Here is a 24,043-nt window from a genome sequence, read left to right as displayed (position 1 = left end):
TCACCTGCCAAATTTCTCTGTATTCCCTGTTTTTCCTTGTTGGATGACATGGATGAAATCATAGGTGAGAATAAAGGGACCACGCTCCCTCTTAATTTTAAACTTGGATTTGAAGTTTCCCAAAATATGGCCAAAGTCAATGTGGAAAAGCTGGAGTTCAAGGAGACAAAACAGAGTAATTCATTTATAATAATTATCAATCTGTATATAAGTAGAAAGTTACATGATTAAATAAAAAAAAGTGCTGTTGAAGTTTAATATAACAGTGCCCTTCCCCCCATAATAGATGTTATTTTATTTTTTCTGTTTAAAGAAAATTATATTTATTTTCAGTTTTAATTTGGGGACTTTAAATTGAATCCAGGGTTCATACACAGCTTTTAAGAGCTGATTCTGCTCAGCCAAAAGAGCTTCACTCACATTTCAATTTGCACTCTGTTACTCCTGTGTAAAGTGCAACAAGACAACATATGAAATGCAGTCTGAGTAATTTCAACCTCAATCCCTAAATGGCAAGTGTCATTGTCAGCTCTTATAAAACGTTCTATGTTTTGCCTAAGTCAGCTGCTCCTTGTGGTTTCCATAGGATAGTGCAAAGTGTCACTACTCCCACTCCTCTCCTTATATGCTCTAGCGCCCCCTCTCACATTTTGAAAACCACTGATCTAACACATACAATATTTGATTTAGTACACAAATTGATGTTACATAAGGCTGTATATCTAAAACAACAGCATATTGCCACTGCAGTCCACTCTCTAAGAATGTCTGTGCAATATTTTGCCCTGCATTTTACAATAATGGAAAGCATATTATTATATTCTACCCAGAAGACCCCAAACCTCTGATATCTCACCTGCCCAGTCTTTCTGACCATGATGTTGTCATTATGTCTGTCTCCAATACCAAGCACATAAGTCGCTACACAGTAGCCAGCACAGGACAAGGTGAACTCTTCAATTGCTCTGTCAAGATCGTCCCTGGGAGAAGAATGAAAAAATGTTAATTCTACTAAAACTGCTGTATCTTATTTTAACATTGAAAACAAGACTGGACAGCTCAGATATTATGAATTACATATAACAGTGTAGTGTGAGACTGTGTATTCCATCTATTACAGTTAGTGAGTATATTTAGTACTATAAAATATGAAACCTTACACAAACATATTCATGATCAATTTTGTCTTAAAAACTAAGGTCATATTCTCAACTGTTCAGTTTACATACAAAGAAATTTAAACCTATTTGGAGAAAGGAAAAAAAGAAAGAAAGAACGAAAGAAAGAAAGAAATTGTCCCAAACAAGATTTTGGGAAATAGAAAACAAAAACAGACATGTCTAGCTGTATCTATGATATCAGTAAGTATAAAGAAATTTATTGTGAACATATTATTGTGAAATTTATTGTGACCATAAATACTATTTTGTCTCTTACTCCCACGCTGTGATATTCAGTACAGTACCATATTGTAGAATGGGTGGGTTTAACAAAACCCCTACTTATGTCTGAAAAAATAATTCTTGCATGACCTTTGTACATAATACTGATTACAAAGATGCATACTGGTAATACTTGTCAACTTGTTTATGAAAGACCAAGGGTCTACATTGTAAAAAGAAAATTTATGCTTACCTGATAAATGTATTTCTTTTTGGATACGATGAGTCCATGGATTTCATCCTTACTTGTGGGATATTCTTCTCCTGGTCAGCAGGAGGCGGCAAAGAGCACCACAGCAGAGCTGTATAAATAGCTCCTCCCTTCCCTCCCACTCCAGTCATTCGACCGAAGTTAGGAAGAGAAATAAAAAGCCAAGGTGCAGAGGTGCCTGAAGTTTAATAAAAATTAAATAACCTGTCTCATTAAAACAGGGCGGGCCATGGATTCATCGTATCCAAAAAGAAATACATTTATCAGGTAAGCATACATTTTCTTTTCTTTTTTAAGATACGATGAGTCCACGGATTTCATCCTTACTTGTGGGATACAATACCAAAGCTATAGTACAAGGATGAAACGGGAGGGACAAGATAGTGGGCGTATCAGGCTGAAAAAAACTCCCGGACGGCAAAATAGTAAAACTGGAGCCGTCTTAACATGATCATAGTCCCAACCATCGTGGGCGTTACAGACGGAAAACTCCCGGGCTTTACTAAAAGATGGAGCCTATGGGAGAAAAAACTAACTGAGCAGCCATACTGCATGGTCCGTGTAAAACATAAAAGTACCCCCACACAGAGCCTCAGTCTGTCAGTACATCGAATCCCCTGACAAATAATAAAAGGGAATTCCCCTCACACTGAGCTCAAGCATTACAGCCCATAAGAAATCTCCCGGTCGGTCACCGTTATAAGTATGGACCGCCAGAAGGAGAGTTAAAGTTAGCCCCAGTGCCTTCCATACCGACCAAGTAACCCCTATTACACTAGGAGACATATTGCGGCAACCCCTATAAGGAGCCCATTAACAGAGGGTCTGAGTATAGAAAATAAAGTGCTCCAACTTATTCTGAGCTTTCTGCCCCCAGAAAAAGTTAGCACTTACCTGAAATGCTGTGCGACAGCATGGCTGTCCAGCAGGTTTTCAGAGGTCCTCTCCCTCCCATAGCCCTGTGGACAAAGATCAAAGTTAAAAGAGCTTAGGCTATCTGTATTAGGGCAGCAAATATGTATAGGAGGCACAGTGAGAATTATGTCCCACCAGTTCCTATTGCTTTAAAGCCACCAAATGCTTCTCTTTTTACTGAAGAGACTGATCTGGTCTAGGCTACACCCTAGCACAAAATAGTACTCAAAGGCACCACTTTAAAAATAATAAACTCTTGATTGAAGAATCTTTACTAACACCTAACTTTGCCATCTCCTATCTAACTAACACAGGCAAAGAGAATGACTGGAGTGGGAGGGAAGGGAGGAGCTATTTATACAGCTCTGCTGTGGTGCTCTTTGCCGCCTCCTGCTGACCAGGAGGAGAATATCCCACAAGTAAGGATGAAATCCATGGACTCATCATATCTTAAAAAAGAAATTGCTTAGAGGCTTTATTGTATCTGCAAAGGAGAAGTAAAAAGTAGGAGATGTATGGAATGGAAGTAGGAATGTAGGAGAAAGAGAAGCTGTCTGGATCAGGTAGCAGTAAAGACACTGTCTAACCTGTATTAGTGGAAAACCTATCTGCCATGTTCAAGCAGCATGATAACCAACTATTCTGAAAAAAAAAATGCTGCTTTCAACCAGTAGCAAATAGGTAGCATCAAGCACAACAATAAAATAAACTTACAGGGAATTTAAGGCCGCCCACACAAAAAAACACGCGGGGAGCTCTCCCCGTACAGAAGAAAAGAAAATTATCAGGTAAGCATAATTTAAGTTATTCCTCTTAAAACGGGGAGAGTACACAGCTGCATTCATTACTTTTGGGAAATCAATACCCAAGCTTACAGAGGACACTGAATGCATACGGGCAGGAACAAAAAGGCAACCCAATCTGTTGGCACCACAGCCTGACCTAACCCGGATACCCAATAAAAAACTACTTCAACAGAAGCAGGAAGAACAAAAATATGGAAAGAGGACAAGGTAACTGCCCATCAATTAGAACCATAAGGATCAGTTAGAGATCAATCTAAATTCTGGACTCCACTGAGCACAAAAGCCTCTGAGGAGACCAAAGTCCCACTCACTAGAAGCATACAAATAAAAACCTCTCCCTGAACAATGGCAAGGGAAACAACAAACCAACTCCCACACCACATTCTCCCCAACTGAAAGAAGGGAAGAATCAGACAAGAAGGTCCGAAAGAGCCTCCAGAAACAATCCCTGAATATTCAAGGACAAAACAGAGAGAGAAGCCCTAGCATAACTCGAAAAAGAGCGGCTACCAGGCTGCAATAGGACAAAGTCCCGTAGAAAATACTCTAGCGACGGAGGAGAGCAAAGAAAGGAAAAATTCCAGATCACCTCCTACATGGATCCAAAAAGAACCAATGTAAAGCCTTAAGCGGAACCAAAATCCCAAAAGGACAAAAAGGTAGAACAAGACTACCTTACCATAGACAGGCTAACTAGCACAGAGAAACTGAACACCCGTAGGTCATAAAAAACCCTGGTAGCAGAACAGGAACAGAATAGTACCATCCGTTTACGCCACAAACTAAAGCCGCAGGCTTCCATCGGATAGGCAGTCAGACTAAACGTCAAACCATAGTAACTAGCCAACCGAGTATCTAGCAAACTTGCTCCAGGACATTCCTGGAAAAGAACAAGAGAAAAAAAACTCAGAAAACAGGGTTGACCAACTCCCCCCCCCTACTAGAAAACGAGGTAAGGGAGGACAACACCCTGACCAATAAGGAAGAACCAACTACCCACTAAGGCAAGGTTCCTGAACCAACTGCAAGGCCTCCCAACCTAAGTAAGGATCCTTCGGGAGACAAGATACGTGGTCGATGCCCAAACAGAGCAGTCAGAATTCCTAAACCCTACTCCGATCGAACAGTCCTATCACAGAAGCGACTGTCAATGTCCCAAGGACAAAGAGATTAAAAAATCCCAGCATCGACAAGGCCCAGAGAAAAGATAATGAATCTCCAACCACGAGTTTCTCAGGAAAAGAAACAGGAAGGAGGCACCTACACCCGGAGAGACTAACCCTGGATACAGGATACCTATCCTGATTACTCCTCAGAAACCCGAAGGGAGGGTACACTGCAGACAAGAGAAACCCTCAACCTACTGAACTCCTAGAGTCAGATGAGGAAGACTACCTCAGGAGGAGCCAACTGGATAGGCGCAGTAGACCAGATCCTTCCAAATAGAAGGAAAATGAAGAAAACCCAGGAATATTCCAGCAAAGAAATTCCCAGGAAAACTCCTCCATCTCTCCAGAGACAGAAAAAGAACCGCCCCAGTAGGAACAAGAAGATTTCCCCAGGACCGGGAAACAAGCCTGCTGCTGAACGCCGGACAGATCCAAGACTATTAAAATCTTGAAAACATAGTAACCAAAATGCCAAGTCAAAGACAAGGACTAGGTTAAAAAACCGGACCCCCAAAACCAGGTGCCGGGTCAAGACCAAAAACCCTGGGCAGCAACCACAAAATTACCTGGAAATTAAATTTGCAACAAAGTTGATGCATGCTATACCCCATGGGGTCTTGAACTCTGATCACTCAAGATGTATCCCAATGGCTGTCCACTCAGCCCCAAAAGGCCTCTAAGATAACCCCCACAAAGTCATAAGACAAAGGAAGGACCCAAAAGATCAGAACTCCAAGATTGAGCGATATGACAGTCTCGAAAGATCCCATCTGGATCAACCTCAGAAAACCTGCAGCTCAGGGAATTAACAAATAAACTCCTATCAGTAGACGGCAAAAGAGACTGCATAACAATCCTCCAGATCCCCAAGTATATATGATCAAAAACGGGATACTGCAAGGACAAAAACGGTCCCTAAGAACCTAGTCTCCGCAAGCAAATGACCAAAGTCTTACCCCAAACAAGGGGAAGTGAAAAGCATAGCAATCCTCAAAAAAAGAGGAGAGAAACACTGTTGAAAGATCTGAAAATCGGACAATCCGATCCACAAGGAGTACTAATAGGGGGGAATAATCACCCCCTACACCAGGTAGTGGAGAGCTCCATGCAGCCATCTGATCCTCCCCCCTTGGGAGGGAGGACTCTAGCTCCTGTCCAAGGACTTCAGGAACTACAAAAACATACTGCCATAGCAGAATTCGTAATCCCAGCAAACCATGAAAGCTATGCAGGGACAAAACACTTAGTATTGAGTACGACCAACATCGGACGCCCCACCAAGATGAAATAACGTAGGACCAGCCTTATATCTAGGATAGAAGGGCCTCCTATAAAACTTATGGAAAACAAGAAAAAACAACCTTGAAACAAGAGGTAAGCAAACTTAGTACCAAAACAGGGCCAGCCCATTGTCAAGGATACAAAATGTCTGATATAACCTCAACGAACAGAGTGAACCAGTACCCAACCATGACCAGCCTGCTGACTAGGGTACAAACAAACTGTTCAAGGGTTAACTGAAAGTTCTAAATCCTAGCAGGGCTAGACTAAACAAACAGACAAACAGCAGACAATAAAAGCTCCAAGGTTTAAACATTGTCTTCTTAAAAATGTTTTTTCTTCTTCGTGACTTCCGCCAAAAGTAACACCCATCGCGACCATACATCGCTAGTTTAAAAATCCCAGAAAGAAAAAGGAAAGGCTAAAACAGTCTCGAGCTCTGGAAATAAAAGAAACACATCCTAACCGGATCAAAAGAAAGTAAGGCCACACCCGCAGGTGAATGCCAAGAAAAGAAATAGAGACACTAACAGGGCCAGCCTGTCAGAGGCCTGATTCCTCAAGAGCTCAGAACTGGGAATAGATACACAAACAAAGACAATTAGGAGAATGATCACATTCCTCCACTCGTCTAGCACTATTCGCCATCAGAATCAGAAGATTGAGGATCCGGTGGCAAATGAAGACTGAAGTCCCCCAAAGCCTACAGTAGCTGCCTCAGCAGTACATGCAAGCATGTCAGACTGACTCTAAAGGCAAAATTCATTCCTGGTGGGGCATTTGAAGACCCCGATCCTGACGGCTGTACCCCTGAATCCTCAGAGGGAACCGCTACCCCAGAGGAAAGGCCAGTCTCACCTGGCGCCCCCAGGAAAAGAGGACATGGATAAGCTCTATGCTGGCCCTCAAGAAGTTGTAAATGCGCCAACGCCACCAATATGGCCATGCGCAACCGAGCAGCAACCTCTGGTGGAAAGAAACCTCATTCCAGAGAAGGGGTAATGGTTTTTGGGACAACTGCCTGTGTAGGAACAGAAAAATCCAGGGAACACACCTCACAGAGGGCACAGAATCCTCAGAGGCAGACGGCTCAGTGGTCTCTAAACTCTCCCCAGAGGGAGAGAAGAGCACTCTATTATGGCATACGGAACATAAATGATTAGGCTGGATTACCTGGGCCTCCGGACAATCTAAGCAGGTAAGAGAATAAGAAATCCGAGAAATCCTCCTCAGAAAAATCAGAATCCTCTATAACTTGACCAGGCAAATTTGGACAAAAACAACTGGAACCTCACACCCCCCAATGGCTGGGGCACTCACCACCTCCTATGACCCAGACAAGTAGAGAACAGACCCTCTCCACCGACACTTGGGCAAGAATACGGAAAAGGACAACGAAAATGTGACCATTCCCAGTCACAAGGTGCAACCCACAGGCCAAGGAAAAGTGCACTAGTCCCATCAAGAAATGCGTAGCTCTAAAACCCTCTATGTTCCGTAAAAGTTATGAGCCCCACCATCACTACACATAAGCAGACAGAATCACATAACAAACATGATTAAAATACTCCACTGTTCAATAACCCCCCTCAGGAGATATTAACCCTAGATTCCATAAAGATAAAGGAGTCCCACTGAGACCCTGTGTTCTATCATTACATTAAATTCCCACAGAGAAAGACAAATGAAACGATCTTACCGGAATCTATGCCGTGGAACAGTAACACAGTCCTTCAAGTTTGACAGATAGTAGCGTTGCTTCTGACATGGACTTGAGTGAAGAAAAGCAGGCAGTGAAACTCGTCAACGCTGATTGTTTATGGAGCTGTTAATATGAGTCGGGATGGTTTCGCAGAAAGACTCTCCCTGCATCTCCGGACTCTAACTTTCATCCATGCTCTCACTGAGAGGCTGACAGGACTACTTAAAACTCCCGTCCCATCTCAAAGAGTACTACCCTCCATAAGAGACTACTCCGAAATCTTCCAACACTTCTCTGCCAACCTCCTGTGACGAAAGGCAAAGAATGACTGGGGGATGAGGGAACTGGGGGAGTTATTTAAGCCTTTGGCTGGGGTGTCTTTGCCTCCTCCTGGTGGCCAGGTTCTGTATTTCCCAAAAGTAAATAATGCAGCTGTGGACTCTCCCCGTTTTAAGAAGAAAATAAACACAATCAGTAATATTACTTGAAGTACACCAACATCTTCCACCCTCAAGGCATATGCAACCTGAGGAATGTGAATGATGTATTTGGAGCCTAATTGGTAGCCTGGTAAATGTAGGGTAATAGAAACTCTAATACATTTAGCAAGGGCACATCTTAATTAACCTACCACAGACCTCACATGATACTGCAGGGTCCAAAATCTTGGAGCTAGCCATTAATATTTCTTTTTTTCTCTCTCTATCTCTCTTTTTTCTCTCTCTCTCACATATATATGTGTGCTCCTGACTAGGCATTAAATAATAACACAATAAAAGATGGATTTGTATTTCACAGCTGTGAAGCCTAGAAAGGATCCAGCCACAACAATATAAATTTCTTGGGGGCTCTAAACCAGGGCACCATGGCCTAATTGTAAGGTATCAGTAGCTCTCTGGTTTGTCTATCCCTGTGCTACTGTAAGAAACACTGATCTTGAGGGCTAACAGTAGGTAATCAAAAAGTAAAGCCACATTAAACTATCATCATCAACCCAGGATATACCGTTCTGCATTAGTGGGCCTGTATAATGGGGCCCAAATTGGTTAAAGACAGCAATAACAGAGAGTGGCAGCCATTTTTTGAACCAATAATACCTAATAATAATAATACCTACTGACTAGGGTAACAGTCATCTTTCTGCATTTGTTAGGGCAGGAGGTGCTACTGAACTCCAAATAGGTAGAAATAGAACTAAAAGTAAGCAGGGAAGAAAGTATAAATATGGCTCCTAGAAACTTCTTGAAGTTCTACCTACTACAAAAAAGAAACTTCCCACTAACCACTTGTACTGAATATGACAGTCATTATGTGAGGGGTATTCTGTATGTTAAGTGCAAGTAAGTTATTAAAATTGGAAGTTATGTTGCATCTGCTATAAGTCACTGAATGCATTGATAGTGATTAGTCTGCAACTCTTGACAGCTTCATTAGGGGCAGAGTCAAAAACCATTAGATGTTATAGGGCATCTATTAGAAAACTCACTGATCACACTGAACACCATACAATGTATTCTAATTTACAGAAACTATAATCAGTTAAATGTTATCTTCTGGCACAGTGATCTATTACTCAAAGTAATCCCTCATTTTTTGCTGCAGTTTCGAACAACAATGTTGGATATTATCCTGCACCTTCTACCACTAACTGCTGGCTGAGGGGACACTGCATCTCTGGGCACAGTCATTTACAGTGGTGTGACGTGGTTAGTTTACAGGACCATTCATTCTTTAGTTTACCATTATTTATTTGCAATGTGAAATTACCCTGAGTTGAACTCCTTAATCCAGTTCAGCAGAGCATCTTTGTTGAAGGCAGCTGCAGCTGCAAGATTGGAGCCAATCAGCTGGATGTCAGCAATAGTCTCTGCCGCAGACACAACTTCTATCATACCACATCGATCCCCTGTTGCCAGACATCCATAAGGCACAATTCTGAAACGCAGAACATGTGAGTAACTTAGCATCTAAATTAAATTTTGACTGCATAATCACCATAGTAATACCAAATGAAGGTATTGCCACACTGCAGATTTACATAGTACTTCATTCAGAATTTCTAAGACTAATTAATATCCTTTTTGGAAACAGAAATGTCTTTGTTCACCACCTATCTTTAAACGACACATTACAACAGAATAAAACTGTGTTACATGAATACATTAGTAAAACAGATTGGTGTAATGTAATTCCTACTGAAATTCTTATTACACCTTTAAGGCTTTAAGATAAGCATTGTCATGTATAATGGGCTAAAGAGTAAACATATCTATAAAGGTGCAGCATCATGATGTAACAAAGACTTTGGTAATATGAGTTTTTCTGAACCTATATTCTGGATATTGGGTTCCATAAAATATGTGTACATGTTATGTATATTTACACTAATTTGCTGCAATATTTGTATTCTGTAACAGAGCTTGACCTATACCAAGAGCCTTGGTTCAAAAAAGTTTACTATTTGCTCCCCAATTTTAGGATTCTTCTATAGAAGTATGAACACCCTTAGCTCTTAAATAGCGTGTAGCGGGCTCCTCTGTATTCTAACATCCATTTTTAAAATAAATTAGTTAACCCCTGCATTATATACAAAAAAATGCAAGAGAGAAAAACCTACAGTATTATTCCCCCAAATACTATTTACAATGTTAACTATGCCCTTATATTTTTAAATAAAATACAAACTTCAGTGTTTAGTTCTGCAGGGTGCATAATCAGAAGTACACTAATATATTTGTTTCTTTCATCAATGACGGGATCAAAATGTAGAGCATTATAGTTATTAGTGTTTGAAAGCCAAGATTTGTAGGCGACAAGTTGAATTGAAGTGTTATCAGGTTCATAGGGTCATTTGGCTTTACTTTATGACAGCAGATCGCGCCAGCATAGCTGCATTCACAGGCAGAAAGCCAGTAACTTCCCTTCCAGAGGTCATAAGATGACAGCTGAGATCCCCAGAGGAGCAGCAGGAGGGGATTATACAAACTTCCTTGTCAGAAGACATTTTGACAGGAGTCAGGGAGAGGGCAGCTCCCCATGTAACGAGGGAGCATGCATAACGGTGCCTAACCACACACCTGTCAGGACTGGCTATTTTAAGGTATTAGTGACAATTCCCTTAGCTAAAAGCAATTTGTCAACACTCACTTAAAGTGTGTAGTTTTCATTAGAGTTCTCATAGGGTTTTTTTATACATAGTGATACCACTATATTAATCACTGCTATATAAAATGGTTCTTTAACAAAGTGGTGCATCATAAAAGAGAAAAAGAAAATAAATATTTCACTATATCGCAAATTACTTTATAGCAATGTTCTATTAATTACTAAACAATAGACAATGGTCTAATTTTGAAGGCTGAAGTTAAAACTATATACAGAGTTCCTCAAGGCAGACTATGAAAGGGAGTTAAAACATTAACAGAGCTATGGGGCCCACAGTAGATGAAAGAGATTCTTGATGTTGACTTCTGTGGGTAACAATATGGCAAATAAGGCAAAATATGCAGCAGAGACAGCCAATCTTACAATTGAAATGACTGGCCTATGCTATGGTCTGCTATACCAGTGTTTTTCAACCAGTGTGCCGTGAGAGATCCTCAGGAGTGCCGCGGCAGACTGACAACAGTGTGACATATTTTTTAAATTTTGCTTGTTTTTTTATTCTGGGCCGTTTTTTTTATTTTGAGTGAGATGATGACTGAGGGTAACAGCGCAGCGGCAGCTCGCTTCCCCGACCCGTGTTCACACTTGGAAGGAACCCCCACCCATCACAACACGTGTGTAGTGCCGTCTCTACACGTCGCGACACTTCAATCCCCCATGCATGCTGGGGCAGCTTTGCTCATCCTCCAGAACAGTTCCAGCCAGCGGGGGTGTCCCGCTTTCAAATTTTAAAATATTGAGAGGTATGTGACAGGCTCATCAGGCATCATTTACAACCATGACATTGACATTCATTCACAGACAATCATTATGATTGATTGTGAATGAATGTCAATATGTCCTGTATAGTTTGTAGGAGGCATGGCATGACAGCACAGCACAGTATATATGCTGTATTAGGCTACAATGTGTGATTTTGTAAAATGTTGGGATGGTGGTGTGCCGCAGGATTTTTTATGTAAAAAAGTGTGCCACAGCAAAAAAAAGCTTGAAAATCACTGTGCTATACAGTTTATAAAGTCATTCAATGAACCTCTTTACGCAAAATACCAGCACTCAAAGCAGTATTTCAAAGCAGAAAAAAAATTGTTCTGATGGAATCATGAGGTCATGCTGTCCCCTAAAGAATAAAAAAGGCAATCTTTATAGCTAATTGCTTGAATATTTCCCATTGTTCTAACATACATTGACCAACAGGGCCCCCATCTTCAAGAATAAGATGAAGTCTGACAGGTTGGTGGGGGTGTGGGGTTAAACGTACTTTTTTGATTTATAGCATCTGAGATAAGTTAACAGCCATAGGGGACCTACTGAAGAAAGCTTCAGTTATTGTTCCTCCTTGCTCATTATAGTACATCATGTGGCTGTCAATAAGATGCTGTACATTAAGTATACTATCCTCCATTATTATTGTATATTAATACCTAAATATAATTATTTGTTGCATGTTTGAGATAGTAATTAAATTATTCATTAGATATGCTTCTTAATGCAATTTTAAACGGAACAACTATATTATTTTAACGTATAAAACATCTCTTTTGCATCGATAATGTACATTGCTCTGTGATTTCATTTTTAAAACATTCAATAAAAAAAAAAAGATAGCATTTTTTGGATACCATTAAAGGATGGGTTAAGAAAGGCAAAATCATATTTCGATTTCTAGAACGACAAAAAGAAATAATGCTTACTTTACCAAGTTTTCTTCATTGTTCTGAATTTTTTTTAACACCCAATGAATGGTAAATTATCTTTTTGATGGTTTTAGAGTAAATCATTTTTGAAACCCAATACCAGAAAGTACTAAATATTTTGAACACTTTTAATGTACAATTGCATTATGTTATAATTTTTACAACATTCAATAAAAAAAAAAAAAGATATCTATTTTTTTGGATACCATAAAAGGATGTGTCTATAAAGGCAAAATCATTTTTTCATTTCTAGAATGACAAATACAAACAATGCTTACTTTACCATTTGTTCTTCATTGTTCTGAATAGTTTTTTTTTTTTAAACAACCCAATACTGTTCAAAAGAAAACTGAAGAAATGTCATGAATGGTAAACTATCTTTTCGATGTTTTAAAATAGACAATTTTTAAAACCTAATATCAGAAAGTACTAAATATTTTGAACACTTTTATCCTTTAAGCATTAACCTGAGGCACATCTTGATCTTGAATGATACCTCATTAAAAAAAAAGCAAGCGTCTTGGTTTTATTTATAATCAAGCATTTAGTTTGAACACCTTCAAAGAAGGAGAGTATGGAAAAATATAAATGATAATTATTTATACAACCGCATTCTTTTTCATATTCCTGCTTTTTTTGTTGTTTCAATTTGTTCTAAAGAGATACACAGTATTCTACAGTTTGAAGTTTCCTAACAAATGTGGTTTACATTTTTATTGTCACTGCAAGTATATTACAAAAATTCTTATATTTCAAAATTAAATGCACAATTCATTTTTTACCTTTCTATCTCTTTTTTTTTTTTTCAACACATACAAAAATGAATATTAAGGTAGCAACTATTAGTTATCTATAAGGGCCAGATTACGAGTGGTTCTCTATTTAAACGTGCACCTGTAAAGGGGCAAATTTGCCCCTTTACAGGCTCACGTTAAATAACCAGCCATAACAAGTGGCTGGTTAATGCTCCCACAAGTTCTGGTTAAAAGTTAAATATGCCCCAATTGCCTGCAAAATACAGATTGCAGTGCATTTACATGTTTAATAAAGATTACCATTTAAAAAAACAACAAAAAAAAAAAACTGCACAAAGCAGTTATAAGGGGTAAAGTGAGGGGATGTGGGGTATAAGGAAAAAAACGGCACTAAAGTGCCTTTACATAGAGGTAAATCAGGGACTGTGTTTTCACTCTAAATATATATGTATTTGCTTATATATATATTTATGTGTTAATATGTGTATATACACATATAAACACATAAATATATATATATATGTATATATATATATATATATATATTTTCATATACCGGTATATTTATTTATTGCTACCCAACTCTGTGCGATTTTCCCCCTACACTAGGTAGTTTGCAGTGTCTGATGGCATGAAAACAAGGCTACCATTGGAGCCTATGGAACCACACTCTCGTGAACGCAAGGCTTCTGGGCAATTCGAACGCAAGGTCGCATTTGAATTGCACCACCATTATAATGCACTCTACTCGTAATCTAGCCAAAAAAGAAAATGTATGCATACCTGATAAATGTATTTCTTTCTTGACACGGTTGTCCACGGATCATCATAATTACTGTTGGGAATATCACTCCTGACCAGCAGGAGGAGGCAAAGAGCACCATAGCAAAGCTGATAAATATCACCCCCCTACCCACAAACCACAGTCATTCGACCAAAGGTAACAGAGAAAGGAAGCTACATAAGGTGCAGAGGTGCCTGAGGTTTATGGAAAAATAAAATGTCTGAAAAATACAGAGCGGCCGTGAACTAACCGTGTCAAGAAATAAATAAATGTATCAGGTAAGCATATATTTTCTTTTCTCTAATGACACAGTGAGTCCACGGATCATCATAATTACTGTTGGGAACCAATACCCAAGCCAGAGGACACGGATGATAAGGGAGGGACAAGAAACTAAACCTAAACAGAAGGCACCAATGCTTGAAGAACCTTTCTCCCAAAAGAAGCCTCAGCCAAAGCAAAAGTATCAAATTGGTAAAATTTAGAAAAAGTGTGTAAAGATGACCAAGTGGCAGCCTTGCAAATCTGTTTTACAGAAGCTCCATTTTTGAAGGCCCAAGAAGAAGAAACAGCCATTGTGGAATGAGCCGTGATTTTCTCAGGAGGCTGCTGTCCAGCAGTCTCATACGCCAAGCGAATAACACACCTCAACCAAAAAGAAAGAGAAGTACCCGTAGCTTTCTGACTCTTGCGTTTCCCAGAAAAAAACAAAAAATAAAAAGGAAGACTGGCGAAAATCCTTAGTCGCCTGCAAATAATATTTCAATGCACGCACCACATCCAGGTTGTGCAACAAACGCTCCTTATGAGAAGAAGAATTAGGACACAAGGAAGGAATGATTTCTTGATTAATATTCCTATCCGAAAACACTTTGGGAAGGAAACTTAAGGCAGTATGTAGGAACACCTTATCAGAATGAAAAATAAGGTAAGGAGCTTCACACTGCAATGCTGAAAGCTCCTAAACTCTTTGAGCCGAAGAAATGGCAACCAAAAATAAAACCCTCCAGGATAACATTTTAATATCCAAAGAATGCATAGGCTCAAACGGAGCCTGTTGAAGAACTCTAAGAACCAAATAAAGACTCCAAGGAGGAGTAACAAACTTAAACAAAGGCCAGATTCTAACCAGGGTCTGACAAAAAGATTGAACATCTGGCACATCCGTCAGACGCTTGTGTAACAAAATAGATAAAGCAGAAATTTGACCCCTAATTGCAGATAAACCCTTCTTCAGACCTTCCTGGAGAAAAGACAAAATCCTAGGAATCCTAACTCTACTCCAAGAGAACCCTCTGGATTCACACCAATACAGATATTTACGCCATATCTTATAGTAGATCTAGTCACAGGCTTACAAGCCTGAATCATAGTTTCAATAACCGACTCAGAAAACCCATGCTTAGATAATATCAAGCATTCAATCTCCAAGCAGTCAGCTTCAGATAAACAAGATTTGGATGAAAGAAAGAGCCCCTGAAGTAGAAGGTCCTTCCTTAACGGAAGTCTCCAAGGTGAAAGAGATGACATCTCCACCAGATCCACATGCCAAATTCTGGGAGGCCACGCTGGAACAATGAGAATCACCAACACCCTCTCCTGCCTGATTTGAGAAATGACTCGTGGAAGGAGAGCGAACGGTGGAAAAACATACGCTAGACTGAAATTCCAAGGAACTGCCAGAGCATCTATCAGTACAGCCTGAGGGTCCCTTGACCTCGACCCGTACCTTGGAAGCTTGGCATGCCGACGAGATGCCATGAGATCCAGCTCCGGCTGTCCCCACTTGAGGATCAAGCTGGGAAATACCTCCGGATGGAGTTCCCACTCCCCCAGATGAAAGGTCTGTCTACTCAGAAAATCTGCTTCCCAATTGTTCACCTCTGGAATATGGATCGCAGACAGACAGCAGTTGTGAGCCTCCGCCCACTGAAAAATCTTGACTACCTCTGTCATGGCCAAGGAACTCAGAGTTCCTCCCTGATGAATGATGTAAGCCACTGAGGTTATGTTGTCTGACTGGAACCTTATATAAACTGGGCTGAAGCTAACTTGGGCCAGGCCAGAAGAGCATTGAAGACTGCCCTCAGTTCTAGGATATTTATGGGAAGAACCGACTCCTCCCGAGTCCATAGACCCTTTAACGAGCCACAGACTGGCATCCGAGGTCACAATCACCCAGAAAGGTCTGTGAAAGCAAGTTCCCTGAGAGAGATGATCCTGAGACAACCACCACAGAAGAGTGCCTTGACACCTGATCCAGATCTATTTGTAGAGACAGATTCACATAATCCCCATTCCATTGACTGAGCATGCATAACTGCAGAGGCCTGAGATGGAACAGAGCAAATGGTATGATGTCCATAGCCGACACCATCAGACCAATGACCTCCATACACTGAGCCACTGACGGCCAAAGAGAGGACTGAAGGGCAAGACAAGCACTGAAGATCTTTGTTTTTCTGGCCTCTGTCAGAAAAATCTTCATAGATAGTCTATGATTGTTCCCAAGAACACCACCCATGTAGCTGGAATCAAGGAACTTTTTCCCAAATTTACCTTCCATCCGTGAGAACGCAGAAAAGACAACAACATCTCCTTGTGGGAGTTTGCTTGTTGAAAAGAGAACTAGAATGTCGACCAGATACGGCACAACAGCAACACCCCTCAATCAGAGCACCGCCAGCAATGCTCCCAGGACCGTTGAGAAAATCCTGGGCACTGTTGCCAGACTGAATGGTTGAGCCACAAATTGAAAGTGCCTGTCTAGAAAAGCAAATCTCAGAAACTTGTGATGGTCCCTGTGGATGGGAATATGCAGATACGCATCCTTCAGATCTACCGTTGTCATGAATTAGCCCTCTTGAACCAAAGGAAGAATGGAACGAATAGTGTCCATCTTGAAAGACGGAACTCTGAGGAACTTGTTTACGCTCTTGAGATCTAAAATTGGTCTGAAGGTTCCCTCCTTTTTGGGAACCACGAACAGATTGGAATAAAATCCCAGACCCTGCTCCTGTACTGGAATAGGAACTATCACTCCCATGTTGGAAAGATCCTGAACACAACGTAAGAACGCCTCTCTCTTTATCTGGTCTACAGATAACCTGGAGAGAAGGAACCTGCCCCTGGGAGGAAAAGCCTTGAACTCTAACTTGTACCCCTGGGACACGATATCCAACGCCCAAGGATCCGAGACATCCTGAACCCAAGCCTGAGCGAAAATGAAAGTCTGCCCCCCACAAGATCCATTTCCGGATCGGGGGCAGGCCCTTCATGCTGACTTTGAGTCAGTAATGGGCTTCTTAGATTTATTCCCCTTGATCCAAGACTGATTGGACTTCCAGGAGGACTTAAAAATCAACCCTTACAACCCTTCTGCTTATTTCTTTTATCCTGAGGCAGAGAATGCTCCTTTCCACCCGTAATATCAGAAATAATCTCAGCCAAACCCGGCCCAAACAAGGTCTTACCCTTGTAAGGAATCGACAAAAGCTTAGATTAGATGACACATCCGCAAATCAGGACTTCAACCATAAGGCTCTGCACGCCAGTACAGCAAAGCCAGAAATCTTTGCTCCCAACTTGATGACCTGTAAGGAAGCATTCGTAATAAAGGAATTGGCCAATTTAAGAGCCTTAATCCTATCCTGGATCTCCTCAAGAGGAGTATCAGTCTGAATAGAATCAGACAACGCATCAAATCAATATGCTGCCGCACTGGTGACGGTAGCAATACACACCGCAGGCTGGCATTGTAAACCCTGGTGAACATACATCCTCTTAAGTAACGCCTCCAACATCTTATCCATAGGATCCTTAAAGGAACAGCTATCCTCAATAGGAATAGTTAGGCAATGTGGAAATTGCTCCATCCACATTGGGAACCGTCTGCCAAGACTCCTTGATAGAATCAGCAATTGGAAACATCTTCTTGAAAATTGGAGAAGGGGAAAATGGAATCTAAAGCTTCTCCCACTCCCATGCAATAATCTCTGAAGCACGGTCTGGAACAGGAAATACCTCCACCGTGGAAGGTATGTCAAAGTACTTATCCAGCTTACTAAACTTCTTAGGAGTTACTATGACCTTCGTATCAGAGTCGTCCAAAGTAGCCAAAACCTCCTTAAGCAACAAACGGAGGTGCTCTAGCTTAAACTTGAAGGATACAACTTCAGTATCAGAAGAAGGAATTACACTGTCAGAATCTGAGACTTCACCCTCAGACGCTACAGAAGTATCTTCCTCCTCAGACTTATGGGAAGAAACATTCGACATAGCCGCAACTGAATCAGAAACCTTACTCACTGACTCCCTATATTTCCTTTTACGCTTCCCCTGCAGCATAGGAAAAGCAGACAGAGCATCAGATACCACCGAGGATATGTGGGTAGCTATGTCTTGCAATGTAACTCCAACTGGAGTATGAGAGGAAACGCAGGGCACTGCATGTGAAGATGATAAAGTTTGGGATGCTTGAGGAGAAAGCTGCGGCATAGCTTGAACAGGAGACCCCTGAACAGCATCCGCCTTAGACAATGATGGCTCAGATTAAAAAAGTCTATCCCTGTAATGCAATGTTCGCTTAGCACATTAGCATCAAAACACAATGAACAAGTAACATCTTGCAGGGCCTCTTGGTCCATCTTTACCTAATAAATAACAAAAAATAAATAAAATAAACTTTTTGTCAATTTAGAAATGAATTCCAAAAAAACGTTACCTCAAGCCTTGCTGAGGTGCCTACCTGACCTACTGGCTACCGGAGCAATTGCAGAGAAAAGATCCAGACTCAACACCCTACGGATAGCAGGCAGCCGCTCACACAGATCGCAGAGCCGCACCAAACCCTTCCGGCACTCCGGAAACAAACAGAGCAAAAGTGTGCAACTCTTTTGCTGCTTTCGACAAGCCCCGCCCATTGTGGGCGTACCTCACTAAACCTCCCGGCCGGCATTACTCCTACTATGGAGAAACAGCTGCCGAGAGTAGTAGAAACATACATAAATAGTGCATATCCTAACCGGAACACACCACCACCACTGATGAGCCCTTATTACAAAAATCTTAAAAGACTTTAAATAAAACCTAATGTCCCAGTGCCCTGCACAAACTGCCCTACAATATCCTGTTAACCTAACAGGAGAAATGTATAACAACGTCCCATATATAACAGAATTAACTGTTAAAGTGCCAAAAGTCTTTTCTTTCTCTTAGAAAATAAAAAACTTAGCACTTACCTTAAAATAAATCTGCCTGGCAGCAGGGCGGCTCACAGTTTGAGAGGCATCCTCCTCACATGGACCTGTGGAAAATAAAGAAAGACTGAATAATTCTACACAGGCTTTCCAAATAGGGCAGCAACAAACTGTTTCAGAGGCACAGTGGGGATTATACCCCACAAGTTCCCAAATGCTTAAAAGCCACCACTGCTCTACTGAAGAGACTGACATGGACTACGGCTAAAACCCAGAAAAAGATCAGAGCAACCCTGCTCTGCTTTAAAATAACAAACTGTTGATTGAAGAAATTATTTCAGTCACCTAAACTTTACCACCTCCTTGCAACTGTTACAGGCAAAGAGAATGACTGGGGTTTGTGGGTAGGGAAGTGATATTTGTCAGCTTTGCTGTGGTGCTCTTTGCCTCCTCCTGCTGGTCAGGAGTGATATTCCAAACAGTAATCATGATGATCCGTGGACTCACCGTGTCATTAGAAAGAAATGTTTTTGTGATGATATAGAACATCAGTTATATCCTGCAACATTATACAAAGGTAAACAAAGGGATATTGCTTACCTCAGGTCAAGTCCAGACTCCTTCCATAGCATGTCCATCAGACGCAGTAGCTGGAGGGTTAACATGTCCTGCCTTAGGTCTGTACACAAAACACATCAGGATGAACAGCAAGCTTTGTATAAGCTCATATACTGGCTTCTGTCTTGCTAAAGAGTTCTCTCATATGCACTGATGAAGCTACATATTACACTTATACAATTTGGTATTCATTGTAAAGAAGAGCAAGCATATTTAAAATGGGACACATTGAACCTTATTGGTTATTTTTTTATTTCACTTTCTTTTTATCCTTACTACCATTGATCCCTAAGCTCACATTCACTGATTCCAATAACTCATTTGCATTGAAGATTTTTTCTTAAATAATACATTTCATGTGGGATTATTGCTTAAAGGGACAGTAAAATAAAAATTAAAAAAACCTTCATGATTCAGATAAGGCATTCAATTTTAAAGTCAGCACTAACTGGCTGAGAAGCAAGTTTGTAAAAAGCACCGAGATAAGAGGGCAGTCTGCAGAGGCTTGGATAAAAGGTCATCACAGAGGTAAAAAGTGTATTAATATAACAGTGTTGGTTATGCAAAACTGGGGAATGGGTAATAAAGGGATTATCTATCTTTTTAAACAATAAAAATGTTCAAGTAGACTGTCCCTTTAAATAAAGTCTCATTGCAACATGATCTTGTATTCACTGTGCTCCAGTTTGGGCTGTTATGTTTTCAGTTTAGTAGCAGTATGTAATTATTGTATCCCGAATAGAAAAAAGAAAAAAAAAATCTCACCATCTCCATTTTTGAAGATGATTCCCATAGATTCACCTCCAAAGCCTCGATTGTTATAAACGATCCACAATGGTTTCATTTTGGAGTCCATATATTTACACTTTTCTACACTGCACATAAAAGATCAAAGAAAAGTAAGAAGCCTGTACAGGAGTGATGTGTGTGCCTAGAATTATAAAAGGTAAGAAAGTGACCCAGAATTTAAAAAAAAAAAAAAAAAAGTAGGTGCATGTAAAGAGGTGAACAACTGCAACGTATGGGCTGGTGATACTAAAACTCTACAAACAGGTGTAAAAGCAAAATAATAAGGCCAAAAGGACATTTTCATTGTCCCAGCATCCAGGAATAAACATGTTTTGTGTTTAGCCAGGAACTAGTGTCTGACAAATAAAGATAGAATCTAGTTTGTGACAGTAGGACTCAAGAAGAAGTGTATGTGGTGCACATCTAGGAAGGGTGTGTGTGTTTGTGGGGTGCATGCAGGGTAGGGGTGTGGAAAGTGTGCAGCCATGAACTACTGTGTGACTGATATATACACACACTTACCTAATAAATTAATTTATTTCTTGGTGGTGAGAGTCCAGATCCCATACTCCTGGGAATTATACTCCTGGCCACTAGGAGGAGACAAAGATCCCAAAATTTCCAGAGTCCTTAAAGCCACTCCCACCTGACTGTAAACTAGTTTGACGTATAGCCAAGCTAGAAAGGAAGAATGTAGGAAAAGAAAATAAGAGCAATAAAAGGGAGCAGGGGAAAGAGAGGTTCATACTCAAACTGCCATAAAAAAAAAATCACAATAAAAAATATTTTTTGGCAGGGACTCTTCACCACCATAAAAGAAATTAATTTATCATATAAGCATAAATTACATTTTCTTTCATAAATGTGGTCAGAGATCACAATCTATTACTCCTGGGAACTAAAACCCAAGCTGTGGTGTGCACAAGTAATCTGTAGAGGACCAGACTTATACGATTCCAAATACATTGGGTGATTTTTTTTTTTTTTTTTTTTTAAGTTTTTCATCCAGAAAAAAAATATATATACAATAAATATTAAATGCCCAGAAACAGCTGTCTGAATGACGTATCTACCAAAAGCTGCTTCAGAAGAAGCAAAAAACATAAAAATGGTAGAAATTAGAAAAAAAATGTAAGGAAGACAAAAAAAAACTACCTTGCAAATTTAATCAACAAAAGGTCTCATTCTTAAAGGCCCATGCAGTAGCAACTGATCTGTTAGAAAGGGCAGTAACCGACCCACCGGCAAGTAAGCTTAATGAAAAAAGTTTTAACAAAAAGGCTAACGAAAGGGAAATAGCCGTCTGACCCTTTCTGGAACCAGAAAGATGGCCAAAAAGATGGTCAAAAATACTTAGTAGCCAGCAAAATAGAACTTCTATGCTCTGACCACACCAAATAATGGAGAAGCTCCTCCTTAAAAAACTTTAGATAGATTAGGACAAGAAGAGAGAACAACAATCTCACAATTGATGTTAACAGAAAAAAACAATGGTCAAACTTAGTTCTCGAAACTACCTTATCCTAAAGAAAAAAACAAGATAAGGATGCTCACAACAAAAAGAAGACAAATCAGAAACTTCAAACAGAAGAAATAGTCAAAAGAAACAAAACCTTTCAGGACAAAAGCTGAATATCCAAAACATGCATAGGCTCAAACAGGAGGAACCTGCAAAAATCTGGAAAGCAAATAACATTCCATGGATGAGAAATTGGTTAATCACAGGCTTAATCATGACTAAGGCCTGGATAAAATTCTAAATACTCAGCAATCTTCTTGAAAAAAAAAAAAAAAAAAGACAGAAAGAGCCCTTTAAAGAACTAGTGGGTAAACCCTTATCCAAACCATCCAGGAGAAATTGAAGAATTCTAGGAATTCTTTGTCACAGGTTTACATGCCTGAACCAAAATGACAGAATCAGAAAAACCTCTCTGTCTTAAAACTAAGCCTTCAATCTCCAAGACATCAAGTTTAGAGATTTTAAATCCAGATGAAAAAAAACTGACCTTGTGAAGAGAGAGACAGATGTGATGCAGAGGAAGAAGCCACAAAGGACAACTGGATATCTGTACCAGATCTGCAAACCAAGTTTTGTGAGGCCAAGCTGGAGCAATTAGGATTACTTATGACCCCTCTGCTTGATTCTGGCTATTACCTTTAGAAACAGAACAAGAGGCGGAAAAATGGAAGCCAGATGAAATAACAAAGGAGCTGCTAGAGCATCCACAAACTCTGCCTGAGGATCCCTGCACCTCATAAAGTATCTGGGGAGCTTGTTGTTCAATCGAGAAGCCATCAGATCCACTTCTAGGAAAACCACATAAGCCTACAATCTGACTGAAGACTTCCAGATGAAGAGACCTTCCCTTTGGGTGAAGGGGTTAATGACTGCTTCCCATTTACACACCCCTAGAATATGAACTGCAGAAGTTATACAGGAATTGCTTTCTGCCCAAGTGAGAATTCGGGAAACCTCCCTCATCGCCAGGGAACTTCAAGTTCCCTCCCGGATGATTGATGTAAGCCACTATTGTGGCACTGTCTGACTGGAAACTTAGATATGTCTCTCTTATAAAGGAGAGGTTAAAATTGAGAGGCCCTGAAAATTGCACAGAGTTCCAGAAAATTTATAGACAACTTCGCCTCCCAAAGTAACCAAACTCCCTGTGCTCTTTGAGACCCCCCAGGCTGCACCCCAAACCGAGAGACTAGCATCTGTTGAGATCACAGTCCCATTTGGACAGACAAAAGAATACCCCGGAACAATAGACTGATGATTGATCCAACAAGAAAAGTATTATCTTGTATTGGCATCCAAAATATAATCTTATGAGCCACCTAAGTGAGATCCCTGCACCACTGATAAAGCATACAAAGCTTCACAGAAAGAGAAGGAACTGCCCGAAGATTACACAAGCTGAGAGTAATTTCAACCTTGGATCTTGAACAGAATGAAACTAAGCACCCTGAATAAAAAAGCATAATCTGCCCCCTACCAGACATCTTCATGCAGATGTGGTACTGGAAACAGGCTTCTTGGACTATTTAGACCCATTCCAATTCGAATCTGGTTTCCAGAGAAAACTGGAAGAATCCTGCTTCTTGGAGAAAAGGCAAAGGAGGACTTTTGGTTCTTGGATTAATTAAGAAAATGGTTAGAAGCTCTAGAATTATCCTTACACTTGTTATGCTGAGGGAGAAAAGCTAATTTCCCCCCAGTCACCATAGAATATTTTTTTATCCATACCAGACCCAAACACCACCTTCCCCAAGAGGCGAAAGTCTGGATTTAGAAATCATGTCAGCAGACCATGATTTCAACCACAAGGCCCTCCTAGCTGAGAGCCATATTCTTAGTATAGATCTAAAAATCATCAACCATATCACAAACATAGAAACATAGATATTGACGGCAAATAAGAGCCATAGGCCCAGCAAGTCTGCCCGACCTTACCTAACAGTATAAACTTATCTAGTTCGTAGGATAGCCTTATGCTTGTCCCATGCATTT

The 24,043-nt window shown here is 40.3% G+C and overlaps 1 protein-coding gene across 2 annotated transcripts in view; it reads right to left on the bottom strand.

Moving 5' to 3' along the window:
• PIK3CB (phosphatidylinositol-4,5-bisphosphate 3-kinase catalytic subunit beta) overlaps nucleotides 1–24,043 on the bottom strand; it is an 869,120-nt gene that overhangs the window by 2,425 nt on the left and 842,652 nt on the right. For both annotated transcript variants that reach the window (XM_053709855.1, XM_053709854.1), the window contains 5 exons: nucleotides 20,509–20,618; nucleotides 19,726–19,804; nucleotides 9,294–9,461; nucleotides 857–980; nucleotides 5–150 (listed from right to left, as the gene is read on the bottom strand). In XM_053709855.1, the coding sequence (XP_053565830.1) occupies nucleotides 5–150; nucleotides 857–980; nucleotides 9,294–9,461; nucleotides 19,726–19,804; nucleotides 20,509–20,618 (627 nt within the window). The remainder of the gene's footprint in view (nucleotides 1–4; nucleotides 151–856; nucleotides 981–9,293; nucleotides 9,462–19,725; nucleotides 19,805–20,508; nucleotides 20,619–24,043) is intronic.

The sequence above is a fragment of the Bombina bombina genome, chromosome 4 (genome assembly GCF_027579735.1).
Source record: "Bombina bombina isolate aBomBom1 chromosome 4, aBomBom1.pri, whole genome shotgun sequence".
NCBI lineage: Eukaryota > Metazoa > Chordata > Amphibia > Anura > Bombinatoridae > Bombina > Bombina bombina.
This window is presented reverse-complemented; position numbering and strand designations above follow the sequence as displayed.